We start from the raw sequence: 24,591 nt of genomic DNA on the forward strand, positions 1-24,591 counted from the left end.
TTATAGGGCGGATATACAGAGATTTATTTAATCAGGTTCACTATTTACAGTTGAGATCACTTTCACATACTACTTTGCTACTCTACATGGCTACATTGTTTCCAAACCAGTTTAAGAGCTACACTCTAACAGTTCACTCAACACATAAAACCGCTCCTCATAGAAAAATGAAATATTTCATTATAGAACAGTAGTGCATACATTATACTCCTGAAAAGCCAGCTTGTATTTTAAAACACTAATGCTTGGAAGGTTTGATCTCTGAAGGTCAAAACTGCAGTCGCATGATCCTAAGATTTTGGTTAGTTTTTGTTTTACTATTTATATATAAGAGTACTGGACTTCAGTGTTTTAAAAGTGACACTGGTGAGGGGCAAGCCTAAAATACTTCTCAAATCAAATACAGCTGGCTTCCTTTGTACAACTTTGGCCAAAAAAGTCCATGTAGTGAAGGTTTAACTAATTGTCTCCCTCTCTATGCAAGAATTGGTCAGTTAATGCTTAGAGGTAATCTACCAAAGTAGGCACACATCCTTTGACTTCCACATCAGCCAATTTACACTTAACTTGCAAATAGTTTTGAAATCAGAAAGTTTACTAATATACTAAAACATTTAGATACATGAATTGCTGGCTAGAACAGTGAAAGTCACAGGTATATATGGGTGTGTGTAAAGCTGAGTTGCTTTGCCCGTCACCAGTGTACAGTACGGCTCTCCTCATCTGTGAAAGGTGTGCTCTAAGCTTAGGACAAGAAAACTATTGCAGCAGACCTGGCCCATTCACCTTCCACACAAGTGAGATAAGATTGAACCATGTTGTTTGCATTGTCTTCTAGGCATAGGTTCCACCAGTGATGAGAAGTTCGTAAGCAGGATCCCGACTCCTTCTACATAATACTATACAGGCACACAGCATGCCCAGAAGCTACGGAGGAAAAAGAGAAAACAAGCTGAGTATGAAGAAAAGACTTTAACTTCTTCATAGAAACTGTCAACATGCTCTGTGAGGTTACAGCCGTCCATAACAAAGAATAGCAACAAATGCTTTAAAAAAGCTTCTCTCCCTGCTGCAAAAAGCAAAGGCCAAACACTCCTTTCTATTTGCTTGCAAGATCATCTTAGACAGCTTTAACAGAAGTTGCTTTGGTCAGCCATATGTATGCTGCCACAGAAATTCTGATGGAAGAAATTACTTATTTTCTCCTGAAAGACACAGGTTTAGATGGTGTATGCATTATGAAAGATGGTAATTCAAACGCATTAGCACCAATTGATGTGATGAAAGAGAACAAAACCGGGAGTTTTATAAACCTACTCCCCCTTATTTCAGATGCTCTGTCTATTAACATTTCATGCTAGAAAGCTCAAGGCCAACATGAATTATTCACTTATAGACAGTTCCCTGTCATTAGATTTTACAGTGCTGTGACTACACTGGCAAAAGTTCACCAGGAATTAAGTGATTGCTTCGTATCCACTTAAAAGACTTAAATCAAATAAACACAGCAGGGATGCAGCACATCATATTTTACAGAAGTGCCCTATTATTTCAGAGGCTTTTTTTTTTAGCAGACAGTCTTTTCAAGTTTAGCGATGCATTGTACGGTCTTCAGTACTTGACAAGAGCTGCCAATGAAGTAAAATTGTCTTATTTGTTCGCATGCATCCAGGGGAAAAAAAGTCCATTCAGAGATGTAAATATCTATGATCATGTCATAGCTGTGGATTATAAAGCATCACCCCAGCAAGTTACTTAAAGAGAGACTTTAACAGAAAGTAAAAAAAGAATTCAGGTGGTCAACGGCCCAACAGTTGTAAAGCTTGATGTTACGTGAGAACATCAGTACACTGGAAGGAGATTGCTTTTTAAGCAAGTCTGATGAAAACATCAAATGCATTAAAAAGTTTTAGAAGCCCAAGTTCAACTGGTACATGCATAGGTAAGTCTGATGAAAGAGCAAAGAACTTTACAAATGTTAATCTAAATAAGCAGTAATTAAAAAGAAGCATACATGATGAAATTTTAGTGCATGTTTTGTTCCTGGGAGGGAACAAGATATATAGACTTAAAATATTCTTTGCCCATAGTTTATTCTCTGCTTTGGAGCCATAGCGAAAATCATCTTCAGTCCAGATAAAGCGTATGGAGAGTACGCTCAGGAATGGCACTTCAGCCTGTCTGTTGGTACGCTTCATGTTTCCTTCACTTCCTATCAGTACTTGGGTAGCTCCAGTCCAGAGGCTAACTTCTAGGTAGGCAATATCTCATGTCAGAGTAAGGGGAAAAACTGAGCTACATGACAGAATGACTCTTCATGGCAAAGTACTTGTCCACATTCACAATTAAATAAAGAAGGCAAGCTCAAGTAAGACTTATAAGATGGAGCTTTGTGGTAAATGCCAGTGGCTACAGAACTCTGAAGAAGGCTTGCAGGCAGCAAGCACAAAAACATCATTCTTTTCCCCGTTGAAAACAAAGATAAGATGCACTGTGCCAGACAGAAACATTCCTTTCATTGTGGGGTTGGGTTTTTTGGCCATAAATCATACTAGCTATGTGTCTCAAGTATAAGGTAGTTCCATCACTTTTGCAGTTATTCACACAGAGAATCCTGGTTGAGTGACTCAAGCTATTTAATTTATACAAATATATAAAATCTGAAAAATCAAAAATCAGGATATGTAATAAAAACTTCCATAATCCATTTTCAAGTCAGTACATAAACAAGGCAAATGCCTTAGAGGGTGAGTAGCAAACATTCCTGAAATTCACTGCAAGCACAGAATTAACTTTCACATTCCACATTTCTTGACAGAAATAATTTAGCATATAACTTTTGAGAAATAAGCTAGCATCTCTGAAGTGTTCTAAGGCATTTAATTCTGTTTCTCTCCAATTGCTACTTAATACTGTGAACAAAAATCTGCTGTAGAACGATCCATACGTCTTATGAAGCTTGAACACTCGGAGAAGTTTCGACATCTCCCAGACAGATTTCTTTTTCCCTTCTTTAATTTGCCTGCTAGCATTAACTGTGCCCAACCTCCTTTCATCAAACCAATTAGCCTTTTTTTTGGTCCTGCTAAAAACCTAACTGGCTGTACAGATACGCCACGTTTAGTATCTCAGATGATCATTTACTAAGGAAGATATCTAAGAATGAACTCCCACAGCTAATCAAGCAGCACTTGATCCACTGCGGTGCCTTTGCTCCCTTCATTTTGCTTCCAATTTATTAATAGTTCAGTGCTGTCACTGTGGTTGATACCAAAGAATTATCACACCCTTCCAGATCCCCATGGTAACTAGAATATGAACACATTAAAATTAGTTCTATGCAGAAAAGACTAAGTCTTCCCACAAACCACAATCCTTATGAAAGTTCTTCTTTTCTCCTCTCAAGTATTAGGTATATCGCTAAATTTGCAGAGGACAGTGCTTATAGGAATGATTAGAGTTGGCAAAAAGGTAAACAACAAACAGGTTACTATTCCTCTACAGAACATGGCATAGCTTACAGGCCATCCACTCAACTTCTCATTCTTATCTGTATTTCCATTCTCCCGCAGATTATTTTGCTGATAATCAGGCTAAATGCATACTCTAATCCTGTATTTCAATTAGGACAATGTCACAACTCACATCTTACATTTTGGGAAGTAATTCAAATAGTTTCAATGTGCTTCAGTATTAACTTGATTGAAACTTAAATCTTTTGAAAATGTGCCAACTTGTAAAAATTTAAACTGTAGAAAACAAAATAAAAATCTGACCTCTAATAGATTTAAATGTGATAACCACACAGTGAATGTGACTAGACAGAAACTTCAAAGGTATTGCCAACAGCCTGCATTCGGACTGTCCAGAAAGTAACATGCCCTATTGTATTATGTTGGTCCAGTGGCAGACGATGGTGGAAAGGCAGTAGAGGGTGAACATTCTCACCAATATTCTGCTCCATTTTGTTGTCACTGGCAACACTGGGTCACATCCACTGGTGTATGTTTTCACAAGCATGGCATGTGGGCTACTGTTCATCACTAGTGAAAACGCACAGCGAACAGCAGTGACAATGTTGTAAACTAGCATTTTGTAGCTGAGAATTTGCTCTATCAAACAGTGTTACTGTGCTCTTTGTCTGCATTGTAGTGGAAACAGATAGGAGACATTACTTTCAGAACAATGTATGTAGATATATTTTTTATTAACTTTCCTAAACAGGTGTCACACTTTGTGACACACAGCATTACTACAGCACCAGCAAAGAAATTTGTCAGATGTTCTTATTTTCTTTCAAGCTGTTCAGATATGTACTTTCTGCCAATTGCATCGTTACTAGCATGGAGACAAACGAAAGCATCCACTGCAAAAGGAATACAACCGACATGCTTGCCTAGAATTGATTAGCCAGAAAGAACAGAAGGATGCAAGTAGTCACATTTGCATCTCAAGCGTGTGGTAGGAATTCTGGCCCAATCCCAACAGAGAAAGGAATTATAACAGTTATAATAACATGTCAGAGTGGGCCTGTTAATCGACCTGCAAACTCCAATATTCCAAATAATGCCTCCTCTCTATTCAGCTCATCCAGTCTCACAACACACGTTTTCTACAACATAAAAATCTGGCGGTTTAACCACTGTTGTGGAAATATCTACCTTTTAATTACAGAAACGTATTTCAGTATTTGAGCTGAACTAAATATTGCTTTAGGAGGTAAAAGTTAAGAATGGCAATTAAAAATATCTTTCCTCAGCACACTGAGCACAGAACTCATCAAATTTCAAGTTTCATATCTGAATTAAACTGGCTCTGGACAGTTCAGCAGCAGTACTGAATAGACTGTTACCTATGAGTACAGCCTAGTAGAACAGAAATAGAAATTGAATTATTCTCTCAAAACTGTTCTCCAAAGATGATGTGCTCACCTTTGAAACACACAGTCCAGCTCAAAAGCTGGTTTTGAAAATTAAAGTGCTTAAGCTTCCCAATTCAACAGAAATGTTTTCTGTATTCAAATGCTATTACGAGTACTGAAGTAACTGAAAAGCAGTTTTCAGATCTTCTTGGGATTCAGCTTCCGTAGTACATTTCTCAGAGACCACAAAATTGCCACAAACTGAAAATGTGATTAATGTACCAAGCCTGCCTGATTGATGAAAACTCAAAATTTCAAGTTTATAGGAATGTTTAAAAGACATAGTTTTGTGGCTTTCCTGTGGTTTTTTAATCTTAGTACATACTGAAATACTGCTTCCCCAGCTACTTCTTATGACCAGGGAAACTATACCAATTAGGATTCCTGTGGGAGACAGCCTGCACTCAACTTTAAGCAAGCAGGGTCTCTGCTTTAGAACCCCTTTTTTGGTTCAAGTCCAGCAATAGAGACATCTTCAAGAAAATGCAGAATTCTACCCAACAAGAGCAGACAATGCTATCAAAAACCTTGCTGCATTTTGTGGGTTGTCCCAACATCATATGTATGCTGTGAAGCATACACTGATGTGCCTCTAAAATGGCATGAAGTATGAGCCATCTGTTTCAAAGCTGTAAATTAAATATGCAAATTTTTATTTCAAGTCTCAAATGCCTTCAGAGCACATTCACAGAGATAGATACCTGATGCTTAAGATAATTAGCTTCAAGATGTAATTTATCATTTCCATTCTAACCGATTATTGCACACAGCAGACTGTTCAGCTATCTTGAAATCTAACAGAATATACAATCCTATTTGCAGCAGATTTTAGACCACGCTTAATTGAGATGTTTTGTCTTGAGGTATTTAGATCATTTTGACTGAGGTTCATTTCTCTCTCAAACTAAGTGCAAACTAAAGTTGTCGGCATCCTTCACGTAACTCTAATAGCGTGGACAGCAGTTCAGAATGTCATTTGAGTTTACAGACAAAGAACACTCTCTTACCTGAATAGCAGCAAATGCTAGTGCTGCCCAGATGACATACATCATTATCTCTTGAAGCTTCTTTACAACCAGAGCCTCACAGCCCTGAAACAAAGAGGCTTGTTATACATCCCTTTGGGAACCACATTTAGATACACAGCAAAAAAATCCCCCGAAGCATCAAATAAGGCAGAAAGAAAAAAACAAAACAAAAGGGATTTTCTTTTAGAAGTCATGTTTACTTCCTGTTAATAACTTTCACGCCTGAATCGATACTTATACCAAAAGAAAATTAAATGATTGTCAGCAAAAGCTCACACTTGGGCTGGCTCACCTCAGAATAAAGGTCCATTGGACGGGTCAAACTGCCAGTACAATTGCTGAGAGTTGCTTTGCAACAGCTAAGTGGCACACTGTTGTTCTTAGTTTGTTTGAACCAGACAGTATTCTCCCAGTCTGTGTAGTTATGGATCCCACAACAGCGCAGCTGAAGAACATACAGGTAAAAAGCTACTATGTTAATCAGTCATTAAATTGAACAAGACAGGTAATATGAAAAGCACAAACATGTTAAGGTTAGGTTTTGTTACTTCAGTAATACAAATTATACGACAGCATTATTTAAGCAAATCATAGACTGAATGGATAGTTAGGTGGCATTACAGCCTAAAATCATTTGATATTTCACACATCTGGCCATCTCACCTGCCTCTGTACATAGTCAATAGCACGACTGGCTGCATCAGGATTTGTCCCATTGTATCCATTGTATACCTTTTGAATACTATGATCAACTTCATCTTCCACCTGTGAAACATAAGCAAAGCATTAGCATTAGCAAACCAACAGAAGTAGTACAGGTCTAGGTAAAATAATTTCACTTTTAAGTATAAAATGGAGAAACCCGAGATAATTCCCTAGCATTATCAAGTTAAGTGTACTTTGATGGTATAGCTTATTAAAATTCTGACTAGACTTCGGCAAATATATTACTAACTTAAAGCTAATGGCCAAGAAAACAAGCAAGAAGCCACCTTCAGTAGGATTTTAGACAAAGCTTAGTGGTCTGTCTCAGAAAAGAAACTGCCTTTATTGTAACCCATATCACAACTCACAATATCAGACATTCCATGGAATTAAGAGGTCTCCATAATAGCAAGTATACACTTTCCACTTTCTATTCACTTTCAAAGTTCCAAAGCAAAATCAGTAGAGTCACCCAGACTAATTCATTTTGTTTGGGACCACAAGGATGTAATGAGGTCATGTCACCTGCTTTCCCCATTCTGACCAAATCAGGGGTAAAATATCAAAGATGAGGTATTTTGATTGACTATTCTACCCTACAGTGATCAAACTCTCTATCAAATCCACCTCCCCCATGCTTTCTGAGAAATGTTGATGGCAGTACATGGTACATAGCAACGGCACTGGAATAGCTCCTTAAGCTTCTGCAGATGAGTCAAGCTGCTAAAGATGCTGTTCAGTACTTGTGCCAAAAATGGATGCTACTCAAGAATCATCACTCGTCCCCCAAAAGATGTCCAATATCCACTTTGTACCAAGTCTTGCTAGAATCCTTTTGAGTAGCAGAATTCTGTAAATTGTTACATAAATGCAGAAAGTTTGGTCTTTTTGAACTTTGGTACTGAAGTTTAAAAATAAAAGTTCAGGATAACCACTTTCAGATGGAATTATGTGCAAGGAATTTTAATTTCAGGACTGAACATGAAGCAAGCATATTCTATAGAATTGCAAATTATAGTAGGAGAACCTCGTGAACACATCGTGTCAGAAAGATTCAGGTTGTTCAGCTGCTCTAAGTGGAGGATTTTCTGTAGCAACTGCACAAGCTTATTGCCCCCTTCCAAGAATACTAGTTATTTTCACAAGTAGATCTTGCGTTAAGACAGATATAACCTAAATACAATTTAACCTACACAGTCAGCTTGTTTCAGACTAGTTAGGAATCAATTGTTGAATTCAACTAATGTGATTTAGAACACTGATTCATACAGGAAAAGGTACCCTCGTTTTGTTATACAGATAAAAACAATTTTCAATAAATACTCATAAGTTGTTTGACTTCTTTCAGTTAGGGCAGTATGTGTGAAAGACAAAGCACAAAGCTATCACAAAAAAAGAACCTTACAGACCAATCCCCCTGCCATGGACAGGCTTACCAACCATGAGACCCCAGGTTGCCCAGAACCCCCATCCAACCTGGCCCTGAATACCTCTCTGGGCAACCTGTTCCAGTGCCTCACTACCCTCTGAATAAAAAATTTCTTCCTGACATCTAACATAAATGTCCTCTACTTTAAAGCCATTCCCTCTTATCACTATTAGTGTAAAAAATTGGTCCCCCTCCTGCTTACAAACTCCATTCAAGAATTAGAAGGACAAAGCCAGGTCCCCCCAGAACCCTCTTTTCTACAGGCTGAACACCCCCACCTCCCTCAGCCTTTCTTCATAGGAGAGGTTATCTTTGCGGCCCTCTCCTGGACCCACTCCAACAGCTCCACATCCCATTTGGGCCGGGGGCCCACAGGCCTGCACACAGTACTCCAGATGGGGCCTCATGAGGGTAGACTGCAGGGAAACAAACCTCTCCCTTGCCCTGCTGGCAGCTCATTTTGTGATGCAGCCCAAGGTACTGTTGGTCTTCTGGGCTGCAGGAGCACACTGCTGGCTCATGCTTTACACCTACCAGAACCCTCAAGTCCTCCTCAGCAGGTCTGTTCAAGGGGTTCTTCTCCCAGTCTGTACTCATATCCATGACTAGAATGACACAGGTGCAACACCTTGCACTTGGCACTGCTGAACACATACACATGGGCCCACTGGATGGCATCCCTTCCTTCTGTTGTGGCAAAAGCACTGCTCAGCTTAGTGACATCAGCAAAATTCCTAAGTGTGCACTTGATCCTACTACATCATTGATGAAGATGTTGAAGAGCACCAGTACTAAGACAGACCCCCAGGGAGACCACTTGTGACCAGCCTCCACACGGACACAGAGCCATTGACCACAACCCTCTGGCTGCAACCGTCCAATTAACTCTTTACCCACCAAACAGTCCAGCCTTCAAATCTGTATTTCTCCAATCTAGAAATAAGGAGGCGACATAGGAACACGCCCAAGGTTTTGCATAAGTCTAAGCAAACAACATCAGTTGCTCTTCCTTTGTCCACTGATGCTGTCACTCCTCCACAGAAGGCCACTAGACTGGTTGGGCACAATCTCAGAGAAGCCACACTGGCTATTGCAGCCTCCTTATCTCACATGTGCCTTAACATCTCTTCCAGGAAGATCTTTTCCATGGTCTTCCCAGGCACAGACATAAGGCTCAGTAGCCTGTAGTTCCCCAGGTCTTCCTTCCTTCCCTTCTTAAAAATGGGAGCTATGTTCCCCTTGTTGCAGTCATTAGGGACTTCACCTGCACCCACAGCTTTTCTAACGTGATGGAGGGTGGCCTGGTAACCAAATCAGCCAGTTCCTTCAGAACCCCAAAACGCACATCATCTGGAGCCACAGACTTGTGCACATTCAGTCTCATGAAACCATCCTGGACTTACTCTGCTCTTACACTGGGATGGATTTCAGTCCTGATCCCTGCCTACAGGTTTCTGGGATGTGAGAAGCATGGGAAGCCTGACTGCCAGTGAAGTCTGAGACAAAGGATACGCTGAGTACCTCAGCCTTCTACATGTCTGATGAAGCCAGTTCTCCCTTCTCATTTACCAGACGGCGTACATTCTGCTTTGTCTGTCTCTTCTGACTCATGTATCTAAAGACACCCTTCTTGTTATTTTTTGCATCCCTTGCCAAGTTCAGTTCCATCTATGCCTTGGCTTTCATGATCCCAACTCTGCATGCCCAAACAGCAATTAATCAGAAAAAAAGTAACCAAAAATAATCAGAAATGTAGGCAGTTTTCACCTCCCAATTTCACTTATAATAGGTATGGACACTCCTGTTGCCCTTGAGAAAAACAGTTTAAAACAGTAAGTACCAAAGGGTAGTAGAAAACGTCCATTTCTTACTAACAGTAACTTTGTCTGCCCTTTGAAGAGATTTAAAATTTAGTTTTCAAATACTGACTCCTGCAATTCAGCTAGGTTAGCTAAGGCCATGCTGTCACTAAAAAGATGCTCCATGCCCTTCTTTCACCCAAGCTCTAACCCTTCATTACTGCCTGTGAAGCTGTGCAGTGACAAGACAAAGGAACATACAAGTTGGGACCAATCCAATTTTCAGGCAATTCAAGTGTGTAATTTCAGACAGGCTACAGAAGACAAATGTATGCATCTTTTATCTGTTCTGAATGCTGTTAACCAGAGAATAGTAAACCACTCTTACACTGGAATTTAGAATGACTGAAGCTCAGCCCAGATCAGATGCACAGTAATTTCTGAAAGACTACAATGTTATATGCTATGTTTCTGCATAAACTGGAGCAAAGAGCAATCATTCAAGTTACCGTATATGAATCCAACATGTTTCTCATTCTTGGGAAGTAAACAGCTTTCCTCAATTGCTTCTAGGGACCACCATGCACTACAAGCTAGAGTTCCATTTGATCAACTTACCTTTTCAGTGCACTGCCAAAGGTACCATAAGTATAATGTACGTTGAGGTAACTGATAATGTTAAACTGTTTGAGACACTGCTATTCTAAATTTTATTATATCAATCTCAAATTAACACACTGAATATCCACTAATCAACTACAGAATCAAGTGCAGCAAATACCACATCTCCGTATTTTGGTCCCAGATCACAGTAAAATATTTATTGAAATTTAAAGGTTATTACCTTTGCTCTGTAGATGTATCCAAGAACCACCACCACAACTTCAGTAATGAAAACCAGGAGCAGGATGATCACAAACTGTAGAACACAATTCAAAGTATTTATGCAAAGATTTTTCACACATTGACTACCTGAAAGTCTCAGAACAGCCTTTGATTTATTATGAAGTTATTTCTCAGGTTCCAACTAAGCAAATTACCTAAAGCAGGTAAAGTAAGTTGATCAAGCCAGTCCTGAGGTGACATAAGTTTTAGAGCTTATTGTTTTACCAAGTAATAATAAGTCAGGTAAGCTCTGATCATTTGGACTCTAAAGCCATACTGAAGCACTCAGGCTATTACTAACAGTGGTAGAGACTAAGGGAATGTTTTTCCAGCTTGAAACAACAGCAATAACAAGCTATGCATTTGTATTAGTATACTTGAGAGTACTTTTAAGCATTCAGTTAGTCCAGACAGCATCTAACAGCAACAAGGTGGGGATGATTTAAATACTGGCCTAGCTTAAACCATACCTAATTCCCAAGCTAAAGTTATAGTTAAAACTCTTGAAAACATACATTCTTGGAAACTAAGAGTCCATACAAAGAACATTTAAGCATTGTAATCATTCTCAGTCAGCCTCAATGCTTTATGTTTAACACAAGAAGGCTTCTGTCTCACCTTTCCCCTCTCCCATTCCAGCTTTTCAATCACAAAACATAAATCAGATTTAATGTTGATTCTGACTTAATTATAAGGAGGTGATTGCAAAAAGAAAGATCACAGCTCTAAAATGTGGAACACAAAGACTCACCTGCTGCCTGAACAGGCAAACTAACACCACTATTTAGAACAGAAAACCGAAGTAGAATGTTAGGAACAGAATTAACAACATTTCAGGCTATAAAACAAGATAAGAGGAAATACTTTTAAAAAAATTACGCATTTTGGAAATCTATTAAAAGTGCAAAGGCCAAAAACACAACAAGGAAACACCATCACACAGCAGCTCTGCAACTTACCGTAGCAAGTCCACAGCGACTTTCACGAATTGTGGCACAGCATCCAATAAGTCCAATAATGAAAAGAAGTGTTCCCACAGCTATGATGATAACTGCTGGAATGAGTGTGTAGACATCTTCAAAGAAGTGATCATAGTCGTCATATGTGATGAACACATAGGCTCCCACGTAGCACAGTATGCCTGCTGCTGCCTACAACAGACAGTACCATTTAAGCTTCTTTGAACACCAAACTCTCCCATCTGCAAGGTTACTGCGTAACTATTATTCTTATCGAGTACCACAAAGTAGCACTCTTCAGAAATATATATTTTTATTATTTCACTCATCTTTCCTAAATCGCAGTGTATGTTTGTCTGGAATGGCTCAAACAGAAGCTAGCTTCCCAACTGCATTTAATCTGGATGGTTCTAGTTTTGACTAAGTCTCCTAAGGAGTGTAGTTAAGAAATGAGGGTAGCCATACCATTAACACCAAAGACTTGCTCCCTTCTCAGATACATCCCCTCCTGTGCTGCTTAGCTTTCTACATTTATAAACTGTATACTTTTGATGAATGGATTTCAGTTTATTAGCAATTGAACAGCTATCCAGAATATGTACGTGGTTTTTAACCACCATCAATTAACTACTTTGTCTTGAAACTCTCTAAGGGTGGAGATTCAACAGCCTCCCTAGACAGCCTGTTCAGTATAGCACAGAAAGACTGGAGAAAACCGGTGCCTATTATTTCAGCACACTTTGCTACTATCTATGCTTAGTTCTGCAATATTACTGCAACTATTTTCCATGAAACAATGCTTGATAAGCGCTGCTAGGATGAAGTCTCACATAAAAATACCCTCTGCAGCACTTGGTTATGGAAACATTAGCTTAAAAAAAAGGGTATTAAGTGCCAGCTCAAAAGTACCCTCTGTTCTGTTTGAATCTGAACAACATATTCCACCTCTCTGCCTTCATTTCTGCAGTAAAGGTAAGTGTGTACTCCACTGGAATTTAAAGCATGCAGAAGCTTGCATTCATCCAGTAAAAAGTACGACGTGGACATAACAGTCACAGAAGTGAAAATTGACAGTCAAAGACCAACAGTGAGATATCACCCCCAGACAACAAAACCTGAGATGAACGAGTTATTAAGACACTTGCCCCTTTCACACAAAGCACCAAGTGCTAATCTGCCTGCAGAAACCCTGCCATGTTAAGTGCAGTGTGGCAAAACACAGATATACAGTTTCTGTAGACAAAGCAAAGATTCAAAGTAGTATCAGTGAACAATGGAATTACATTAACTGTTGCCTAGCAATGCAGCATGTGAATGACAAGCCAGTGATCTCATCTCCCACCTCTAAGAACTAAAATACTTGTTAGAAATATGGTATTATGTGAGGTGGCAGAGAAAAACGGCTGCAGCTGGCATCAGGCACAGAAAATATTCAACGAAAGTGAAAGCAGAGCCATTTGTGAGCCTCTTTGTCTTCCTTTATGGTGGAAATCTAAGCAGCTTCCATCTTTTCTAAGAAAAATATAGTTATACAGGCAGACTTGAGACTCCCGCTAACTGCATCAGCATACACATTTAGATATCTTTGAACAGAGAAAGAAATCAAGCATTGCAAAGCTATCTCAGATGTTAGCTTCCCATCCCTCCTTTGAGAAGCATTCCCATTTGGAGTGACTCTGCCTTTTCAGTACTATGTGGGACAAGTCTAACACATACAGCCTCAGAAATACATGAGGACAGAGTGTGTTTTTCCTAAAGAAAACGCTGCTTTGTAGCTGGAAGGTCACATTTTTCTTTAGGTTTCTCAGATTAAAGCATCCTTGTCCGAAGTCCTCACTTCAACCTTCTCGCATGTGGTACTACAGAAACATACCAGCCATGACAATAGTGGTCCTTAGGCTTTGCTTCCAAGGGTTGCAGAATGGGTGTTTCTGTGGAAAAAGCTATGGAAGTTTGGAAACATCAGGGTGGATCCCTCCATCTGCAAAGTGCACTACAATCATGAAGCACTAACTGAAGACATGGTCTCTCTACTTGAGAAGTGAGTGTCTAACCAATGAAGTGTCCATACCCTTTGGAATGACTGCTGCCTCTTCCACAGAATCATTTGAACAACTAATCTTCTATGGAAATAAAAACTGAAAACAATGGTGCCTTCTGGAACTTTCATATTCACATCAGTTTTATAAGCTAAGAAGATAATAATTTTCATCCCCCCATATTTAACACTATTTCTGAACCGGTACGATCACCCAGTCTATTGCAGCACTATGAGAACAGCAAGGTTGACCTCTTAGTTTACAGAAAAAACATTTCAAATGCCTTCCTTGCCTCCATAGCAGTGAAGTGATGCTTCCCTTCAGCATGCTCTAAACAGCAGGGAGGTAAGGCCAAGTCTCTACATCAGCATTTTCACTAGAGCTTGGTTTCATGAGTTTCTATAGTTTGTTTTCCAAAAGAAGGAAATAATGCAGGAAAACTAAGACAAGTAATGTCACAAGGAGGAACTAAAAGGTATAATAATCCAAATCTCAATACTTATTATTCTGAAGAGCAGAAAGTAAATCCACAGAATTCTGAGTTTGTTCACCTTAAGCACAAAAATGTCTAAATAAAAAGCCATCGTATTGATAAATGTGTTCCTACTATCATTAAATATAAATCAAATACACAACCTGCACAAATTCCAAGTAAGTCCTTTATAAGCAGGACTGAAAGGAGGATTCTCAAACAATCTGCTGAAGGCTCTGAATAGAGATGGCAGCAGCTCCTGAATCTGTGCCAGGTCACATGCATGCTCTATGGAGCTGACTGGTTGTTCAGTATTCACACATCCCTTTGGAGCTGTTTGCATTTAACTTAAGAGTCCTGAACTTGATGTGGCATACTCTTGTTTTAGCATAAGTTAACCTTTAAAAAGGCTGCCAAGACAAATACAGTTGATGAGAATAGTTTGTTGACTATGCCTTTAATACTCAGACACTCCATTCATCAGAGCAAAAAAATTAAGACTATACAGGCCTCCTATAGTTCAGAAAAGCTTGATATGATTGCTTCAGCACCAGGCTCCAAGGCCTTGCTGAATAAAGAATAGGAATGCAAGTAACTGGAGAGAAAACCAGAAGACCTGTGCAGTGCATACAGTGATAGAAAGCATCACTCAGAGTGTTACAGGAAAGCCTTTTGGGGTTTCCGCCATCTTTGGACTGCTGTAATACAGACTCCTAAGCCAACACCTGCTTTCACTGAAGTCAGCTTTCACCTTGCACGTGCACTGAGGTATGTTGACACACCATGCAGCATTTTAATTAGGGAGCAACAAGCACTAAGAACTGTCTTCACACTTCCTATAACTTATACACAGCAGGTCTGAAAGCTAAGATTTTTGCTGCCAAAGAGCAGCACAACTGGAAAGTAAGAAACCAACAGCACTTGCTCTGCTGATCATTTATTTATCAACAGTGGAACAAGGCAGCTCTATTTACATCCTATGCCTTTCTTACACTACCCTAACCTTCCTTCCAAACAGATCTAAATGAAACTCATCCCAAGACTGTCTGCACAAAGCACTGCCCTTCATGCTGCTTCTGCCATTTCAGTCCATTTCCACAGCCATTTTTTATTTTTTTTTAACTCTTGCATTTAACTGAGCCAAATAAGAACACAATATCGGTCATTCCATGTTAGACACACTACCTTCCCAACATGCCTGTTTCCCTCTTGGTGTCAAAGCTTCATTCACACTGCTTTCCTAGTCTGATGCCATATATGCCATATTCACTCAAGATTTGGGGGGGGGGGCGTCTGAGGTTGTACCAGTTTCATTCCAAGTTTCTTTTCTCCATTTGCATATCAACATATTGACATTTTCCACCTGTACACAGAGAACACTGGTTTACTATCCAGTTTTCAGTCTTAAACTGGTACCTTAAGAAGTGCTTCCATCTCCCCCATACTCCTCCACCAGTTTGTGTTGTTTTCTCTACTTCAAAGTCCAGTTCTTCAGTTCTAAGCTCAAAGGCCCCATGGGCAGGATCAGGCCCCTCTTCATTCTTCTCAGCTCCCTGTCTCCCATCTCCAGCCCCCTCCAAAACAAACACAAACTCACACGCAACCCTTTTCTCTACTTGCTTAAATTGATGTCCATCCACCATAGAACTGAATGGCTTCCTGACCACTCCTCTCATCACATAACATAGCTGAGGTATCGTAAAGGTTTACAAAACAAAGTAAAAATCAATCCATGTGTTTTTTTCTATACTAGCCAAATTCAATTCTGTAACACCACGCATGAAGAAAAACCTCAAATTCAATTGCTTTCATAACAATAGCAAAATGCTGAGTTAAATCTCCTCTTCATTTGGCATTACATATTTTAAACGTCACTAGTTGTGAGATGCAGAGCACAGGACCAAGGGTTTTTACTGTGACTGAAAGGAATGTTTCCACTATCACCCTTCTTTTGTACCTATTCAGTCAGAATTACAACTCTGACTCTCCACAGTTTCCAGACTCCTTGCCCTGCACCAGAACAATGATTATACCACAAGATGAAGCTGTTTTGCTGAGTGAAGCAATACTTTAAATCCTAAATACTATTCAAATACGTGGTGTTTCATTTTGCAAACTGTTTTTACTTCTCTCGGGTACAAACTTTTAAAGCACTGATCTATATCTGAACAATCCTAAAAAACCCTCATGAACCCAAGTCTTAAAGATCATCCCATAAAGAATCATGAGGAGATTTATACATAAAAGCAAACAAAAACCTTGTGAAAAATCAGGACCTGACCTGTTTGTTACCTGAAAATTGCTGCCCAAATGCTTCAAGAAAATCACTCAGAGGCTGAGATGCTTCAGGAACTTTATACCCAAATTCCTGATTAAGTTCTGCACAGTGCACTGCATTCCAAACTGCTCAACGTTCCTGAAAATACATTCATTTCAACGCCAGAACAGCAGAGGCACTAAGTAGGCTACTTTCACATGCAAAAGTCAGTCCTTCAAATAAAAAGGCTTCTGTCAAGTAATCTCCTCAGAGGTAGCCGTTGGGATTATCTGTCAATCTACTCTTTGATCATCAAAACACACCCAGAAGTTTCCTCATTGCCCTGGCTTTCAAAGTCCAGATCAGAAGATGCTCAAGCTTCCAGTGAAACGGGAAGGTTATCTGGTTGATTCCTAGAGCTCATTTCTGTCTGCTTTTAACTTTCTACATTTCTTCCTATTGCTAGATTTCACCAAATTCTGCCCTTGCTGCATTTTCTTCCTCCTCTTCTACCAGCAGTTCACAAACACACTCTACTTTGGATGGCTACAATTCCCTTAAGGACAGCACAGCTAATTTCTCTAATGTAATACTACATATTGTCTAATAACGTTACTGTACTGTGGTTAGTATGCATAAGTTATATAGCAAGCACAGAACTGTAATAAAGCCTTCTTGCTATACTGAAATAAAGCCTGGAGATCCAACAACCACACCTAGGGTTATTTTATACTAGTTTAGTCAAATAAATGGTAAAAATAATGATTTCAAGCTAGTTAAGTAATTTAAAGAGTAGTTAAAAGAGCTTGTGACTACCAAGTAGAAAGCATCACAGGAACAAAAGCAAACTTTATTCCTTTTCTCAAGGAGCAGACGTACAGGTGAAGAAAAAAGCCTGAAAGCAAGCATGGGGTATTAGGTACTGAAAGTATTTCTCTACCATTTTCACATTTATTTCATTTCTTCAAAGGGCTTTCAACTAAGCTGTACAAGTCACATGATGAAGCTTTAACTTAGTGCCTTAACTTCAGCTGGGATGGAATTGTTTTCTTCAGAGTGTCTGGTATGATGCTATGCTTTGGTTCTAGGAGAAAAACAATGTTGATAACACAGCGGTGTTGAGAGCTGCTGCTAAGTGGTGCTGCTCAGAGCCAAGGCCATTTGCAGCAAAAGGCCAAGGAGCTGAATGGGAACAGAATTAGGACTCAAACTGGCCACAGGGCTGTTCCATACCACACGACATCATGTGGAAAGAGTTTGGAAGGGTGGAGGAGTTCATCTCACTTTCTTCCACTGCTCAGGAGGCTAGCTGGGCATCAGTGGGGTGGGGGTGGTGCTGAGCAACTGCTTGTGCATCACTCATTACAGCTATCATCCTTTGCAAGCAGTTTAACCTCAACCCACAAGTTCTGCTTTGTCCTTTGATTCTCACCCCTTTCCCACTTGGGGGAGGAGATACTTCAAAAGTATTCTGGATAAATGCACTTCGTAGACACATCATTGTTTTATTTCTTGGGTGTGATAAAATGAAATAAAACCTAATATCAGACTTTCCAGAACAAGATGAACTTTTAAAGTCACAAACTAGCAAACTGGGTGGAGCTTGGGATAAATCAGCAGCTATAAATGAATGAGCAGGTACAGCTATGATCAGATAGCATGCCTGACCTTCCTTTTCCATAAGGCAAAGATAACTATGCAGCTACCACATAATTATTAGAGATGACAACCTACTGCAGTCCAATATAGAAAAATAAGAGGATCTTACTCCTAATGAATCGAGAAAGCCTGTGTGAGCATAAGCAAAGGCACTGCTCTTAATGTCTGCTGCCACAAACAGGGACGGCTTCTCTTGGCAAGAAGCTTTTAGCAGTACAATTTACAATAGCTTGCTTCTTTACAATTTGCAGCAGCAAGAGGAACTTGCTATTGCCAACATGCATATTCTGTATTAATTGTAAAGTCTTGTAAACTGAAGGAGCTGTTAACAGTATTAAATCCCACCTGCATTAAGAAAATAATACAATCTTTTTCTTGCTGGTCTTTTTTCCCCCTAAAGCTTAGTAATTACCAAACACTCAAATATGAGCACCTCTGTGAATTAAAAGAAATTGCAGAAATAACACATGTGAACTATTGCAACATATCCAGAAGCCTGAGGTAAGCATCTCAGAGCACTGCAACAGTTTCATACAGAACAGGAATAGTACAGAGGCTTCACATGATGAGAAGTGCCATCAGAGAAACTGCCCACCTCATCAGAACAATACAGACAATACTCTTTACTTATTAGGAAGCATCAAAACCTCAGTTTCTCTTCTGTTAAATCCTTAATCAAAATGAGGGTGTTTTTAATACCACTGTCATGTTAATCTAAGAGACCTACATGTTGGTTAGAGGTGCAGCCTCACAGTGCTGTCCTCCTCCTCCACAATCCCATCTTCTTTTGTCTTTTTATTGTAACATTGCTTGCAACTGAGAATTCACTCTATCTGACAGCATTATGGTGTTCTTTCCATTAGTTCTAGTTTCCATGGAAAGAAATAGGAGGCATTACTTTTGGAGTGATCCACATACTTAATGGCTTAAACTTTTCTGATCGAGACACCATGAGGTTCACGGTACCAAAACACCAAACATTTTCCCAACAAACCAAGCAACAGATAGAAAATAGTACCAAGGGAGAAAATAAGACCAAAATGTTTAGTAGACAGGAATTCAAACTATCAGTTCTTTTTAACAAGTTACATTCAGGCTGTTCTTTTTCCTCCAGGCAGCAGCAGTAATAATTTTTCTGAACATCTCACATTCAAAAGACTCAACTATAAAAAAGTGTTCTGAACATTCACACCCTCCCACAAATATCAGAACTGTGGGTAGGGAGGAAAAAAAGTTATAATAATAGAAAGTTCTGCACTGGAAAGGACCCACACTAGCACCACTGAGTCCAATTCTTGGCTTCACACAGGACCACCCAAAAATGCAACTGTATTTCTGAGAGCACTGTCTAAACACTTCTTCAGATACAATTCCCTTGGCTAGTCATCAGAGCTTTCAATGGCTGTATCGAACTAATCTCGAGTTTAAATACAGAATTCAAGTTAATTCTGCAATATAAATGCAGACCATAAAGATTATGACAATCCTGCTGATCACAAGCTTTATATATGATACTCTGAAAAGACATACTAAGTTTAAAAAAGCAATTCAAGGAGGTTTCACAGCTACTTGACAAATGATTGGCAGTTGACTGTCAAGAGCCTCGGTGTAGATCTAGATGATCTGATTATCAATACTGGAATGACATATGAATGACAATCGGAACGTTTCCATAACGGCATAGAAGCAATTATACAGCCAACTAGATAGGCAATAAATGTTATACATGTTCAGCAAATCAAACATGCTAAATCAAGAACTCAAATGCTTCCTTCTCTTTTGCCATTGAAAACTGAGATGCACAACTTTTGCTGAAATTATATAAGTACACATTCACTCCTTCCCACCCTTAGGTTATAGCTTGGTTATTAGGTTATAGCTTGGTTATTAGGCTATAGCTTGGTTATTAGGTTAGAGCTTGACTAAAGAGCCAAGACACAGGTCTTGAGGCATTCAGTTTTGGAGAAACCCGCTCTTTTATCACTTGATGCACAACTTATGAGCAGTATGACCACTGTAGCTGCTCCCTGTCAAAAAGCTGCCTGCAAAAGTCAACTTCTTAGACTGGAGATAGCTTACAGAATACACTGGTGACATTTTGATTTGACACGAAGTACTTTGTATCTAAACACAATCCGTCTACACATCAGCTGAGTCAAGTCTGTCTCAAGAATTGAACAGCCATTAAAAACCCTGAAACACTATGCTAAGTATTAAACAAAATAGCTTCTGTGCTTAACACTGCTTTATTTGAGTAAGCACACTTGCAATTAAGTAACCAAATGCAGCAAGTAGCAAACAACACCTTCCCAATATGTAAAACATGAAAACTATCACTGAACTTTGTGGTTGGAAGAGAACTTGTATCCATTAAAAACACAACCTAATTTACATCACCAACTAAGGAGAATGAAGCACCCCTTCAAGATGCAGCTCATAGCAACTTCATGTCCAGTGAAAAACCAAGCAGTACTCAGCAGCTCTCACACTGCTCTTTCAGTATCACTTTCAACTACACATGTAACAAAAAACCACTCCCTATAAAGGAGATTCCAGCTGTGCTGAAAGGCAGATACAACCACATGACACTTCAAAGATGAGCAATGAAGCCTATTCCTAACATAGATCTTTTAAGTATGCCTCACACCTACCTTCTCCTCTCTGAACAGCTGTGTAGACATATGCCAGTGAGACTGCACAGACACACATTTTGCCTGACCATAACTCATTTTTAGACACCCAAGAGACACATTCCTTAGTAAAAAATTACCCTCTAACACTTGTTACGTTTCATATGGCACTAGTCATTATTCAGCTAAAGATAGTTACGTTTTTATCTTCTGGTATCCCCTTAACCCACTATTCCCTCCTTGATGCTTTGAACAGCAGTGAAATCTTCCCTTCCTGGAGCTAGGATCAGAAAATGAGTAGCAGCATACAGCCCCTCCTAATCCCCCCCCCCCCCCCCCCAAAAAAAAAAAAAATATATATATACATATATATATATATATTCTTAAAATTTACAGACAATTTAGTGTAACCTCACTGTGAATTGCTCTGACAGGGCAGTGATGACACTGAACCTTCAGCAAGGTACCTTCCAGCAGCCTGCAGCTCCCCAGGCCGGGTAAGCACAGCTGCGGCAGGTTCAAGCAAGGCAGAAATACCGCTGGGAAACTGCGCTGACTAGGAAAAGTGACTCACGAGACTCGCTGTCACACCATTAAGTTCTACGTATGTCACAGTTCTGTGTTAAAAGTGTGCAAGAAGCCTGTGTCACGCACTTATCGCTAAGCGTTCAGGGCAGACTTTCAAGGCTGAAAATTAGGCTGTGGCAGCTCTACAGAAACTAAAGCGGCAGAGATCTGCAAAGCTCAATACCGCAGCTCCGGCTGTATCACGTTACACAAGAGTCCCTCCCGCAGGATCCCTGATGCTCATTAAACCTTTACTACCCGGCGCTGAGACAACAGATGCAGTTTCATCCACCTCCCAACTCCGGAGGAGGCCGGCTTAGAAAAGAAGGGACCGCACACATTGCAAAGACACGGCTTCCCAAGAAAACACAAACACTTTCAACGAGAAAACGTTTAAAGGGAGATGGGACACGCTGAAAAAGGAATGGGAGCGGCAGTAAAGCCGGGACAGCGGCGAGGCAGCGCGGCCCACACCGCCCTCAGAGCCGGGCCGGGCCCCGCACCGCACTCGGCCCAAGCCCTTCCCACGCCACACCGTCGATGTGCGATAATCTTCCCCGACCCCTCCAGACTCACCCAGAAGATGAGGTTGAGGAAGACCAGGACGGTTTTGGAGGAGGTGATCCCGCACTGCCCCATCGTGTCGCTGCCACCGCCCCTCAGCCTCCGGCCGCGCGGCTCCGCTCCCCTCCCCTCAGCTCCGCCGGCCCCACCCCACGTGACCCGGGCAACTCGAAGCGCCGGCGCGGAGAGCCTAAGATGGCGGCCGCCTGCGTCACGTGGCAGGAGGGGGCGGGGGAACCTAAAATGGCGAACCGCTCCTCCTTAAAGGAGCCTCTGCGCGAGCCTGGCCTGAAGTGAGCGCAGTTATCATGGCGACCAGGGCTTGGCAGTGTTGAGGTGGGCGGGCAGCCAGGCAGGCTACAGCTCTATGGAACAGGGATGCTCCCCACCCGAGCTAGACCTCCCTAGGCAGCTTGTGCTAATGCCTCACCACTTCGCCTGAGTTTTTCCTAACATCCAACCTGAACCTCACCTACTGCAACTTAAGGCTGTTATCTCCCATCCTATCTATCGCTGTTACCTGAGAGAAGAGCCTATCCCCAACCATGAGGAAAAAAACCCACACCACCTGATGACTGTGCCAGCAGCAGTTTGGTGGTGACAAGGCTGTGTGCCCTCAGGAGGCTGAAGGGTGCTCTCAGGGACAGTGCAGTGAGGGAAAAGAAGATGACTTTTGTTGCAGAACTGAACAGTGAGGAAAGTGCAAACACTGTTAGTTATTCTATGCAACCAAAGAGTGCAACTTCCCAGTGAAGAACAAAGGAAAAATAACTTAAGGAATGATGAGAACACACAAATTCCACAAGATATACTTTCTCTGGGGCTGCACCTGCACTAGGGCAAGGTACCATCCAGCTCATTTTTGCTGCTGTTTATTTAAAAGGTTCTGTTTGGCAGGACAAGGATGCAGCCACTCAATGTCAAGGCCTTGTTTGCTATCTAAGTAATCAACCTGAACTCCCTTTCCCTGATGTCTTCTGGTATCATATCTTCCTTCTTGATCTTTCTTTTATCCCCTTCCTCCACTCTGCAGTCCCTCACTTCTCCCAGAAATACCTGTCATTCCTGAGCTGTTCTCCCCACGCTTGGTGAGCTCAATGAATAGCTTCCCCTTGTCCCTACTGTAACACATTTATTTCTCAGGTGGAAAGAAATTACCTATGTTACTGAGGGCCTTAACATGTTAGGGATCAGTCTTGTTAAGGGAGACAAGTAATCACCAGTTACGTTGCACCGTTCTGTTTCCATGGTAGCAAAGTTAGCTTTTTTTCCTCCTACAATTATGAGAAGTTATATCAGAACCAGTTCCCCGATACCATGGAGATAGAAAGTCTTTTTTTCAGCTTTCTTTGCAAGTCCTTATATGCTCATGGATGAACTTCTCAGTCTTGCAAGTCTTATCAGAGCATTTTCTGTCTCTAAAAATTAATTTATATACACAAGAGATGCTCAAATTTGCTTGCACTATTATGACAGCTTTGCAGTGAATTTCTGGCATTTATGGTGTGATCCTGTTTTGTAACTTTTGCTTTTTATTGTGCTGTTTTCATATTACAGTTCTGTGTCCTATAGTACTTCTAAAAACACTTTGCTTTTTCCCAAATTGATCTGACCTTCAGTTCTTCATGAAACAGCACCTTTCACCCATCATTTCTTTAAGAGTTTCCTATAAATAAATACATTGTTTATTTATTTTCTAGCTTTGAACATCTGAGATGTGAGGTCCTCAGTGACTTTAAACTTAACAAAGGAGTTTCCTACTCAGCATAAACTCTGGGCAGCCTTGACTTTACTTGTCTTAGTTTTAATTCCCATGACAGCCACAGATACTCCCTGTATTTAATTTTACTGCTTTATTACTCTTAGATGACTTTGCTGTATGGAACTTCCCCAAATCTATGGCTATTTGTCAAATTTTTGTTATAAGAGAATTTGACTTACTGTGGGAGAAGAGGTCACTCATATTCAGACTGGATGGTGATTCTGGGTTTTATTATCATGTGCCCTTGTTTAGAATTTTAAAGGCCTTTTGCCTAATCTTCAGCTATTCATTTACGCCTACAAAACTAGGAAGAAACTATGTCCAGTTCCATTTGTTTCCTGCTATGTGTACTGTCTTACAGTGTTCTAATTTCAGTTACCACACTACGTCTGGTGCAAATAACTGGTATTTCAGCTTTGAAATAATCTCCTGTTCCTACCTGTTCTACTAAGTAATTTAGTGATGGAGCCCTGTTTACTTTAAGAAAAATTAGACCTAGCAGAAACATTTAATGCATTGAAAGTGGGTGGCTGAATTCTTGGGTATAGATTACAAACTTGCCACAGCTTTCTCTGTGACATTTTTTAACAGGCTTGACAATATGATGTGTTTTTTTGGAGACTCTGAATCCCAAATGGCTTGTTTGCAAAAAAATGTTCATTTCAATCTGGTGAAAAAGGCATGCGGGCAAGGGAAAAAAAATCTATGAGGAGATGCTCAAAAAGTGAGCAAGTGTTATTTGTTTTCTTTGTTAGCTATAAGCAGCAGTGCATTGTCAGAAAAAAAGAAGGACACAAATCAGTTCACAGAGATCTGAAGGCATAATGTGAAATTGCTGAGAAAACAGGTAGCAAGAACTGTGAAATTATTAACCTCTTTGTAGAGAAAAATGGCAGCTGAAGCTTACAGTGTGTT

General features: G+C 40.3%; 1 protein-coding gene across 1 annotated transcript; it reads right to left on the reverse strand.

The window, feature by feature from the left end:
• Window positions 1–22,083, reverse strand: TSPAN3 (tetraspanin 3). Its single transcript, XM_072345725.1, has 7 exons — window positions 21,927–22,083; window positions 11,727–11,918; window positions 10,727–10,801; window positions 6,613–6,714; window positions 6,242–6,394; window positions 5,929–6,012; window positions 1–927 (listed from the first exon to the last, which is right to left on the reverse strand). The coding sequence occupies exons 1-7, from the start codon at window positions 21,987–21,989 to the stop codon at window positions 835–837; spliced, it is 762 nt and encodes a 253-aa protein (XP_072201826.1). The 5' UTR covers window positions 21,990–22,083; the 3' UTR covers window positions 1–834.
• Window positions 22,084–24,591: the final 2,508 nt, after the last annotated feature.

Source organism: Excalfactoria chinensis, chromosome 10 (genome assembly GCF_039878825.1).
Source record: "Excalfactoria chinensis isolate bCotChi1 chromosome 10, bCotChi1.hap2, whole genome shotgun sequence".
Taxonomy (NCBI): Eukaryota; Metazoa; Chordata; class Aves; order Galliformes; family Phasianidae; genus Excalfactoria; species Excalfactoria chinensis.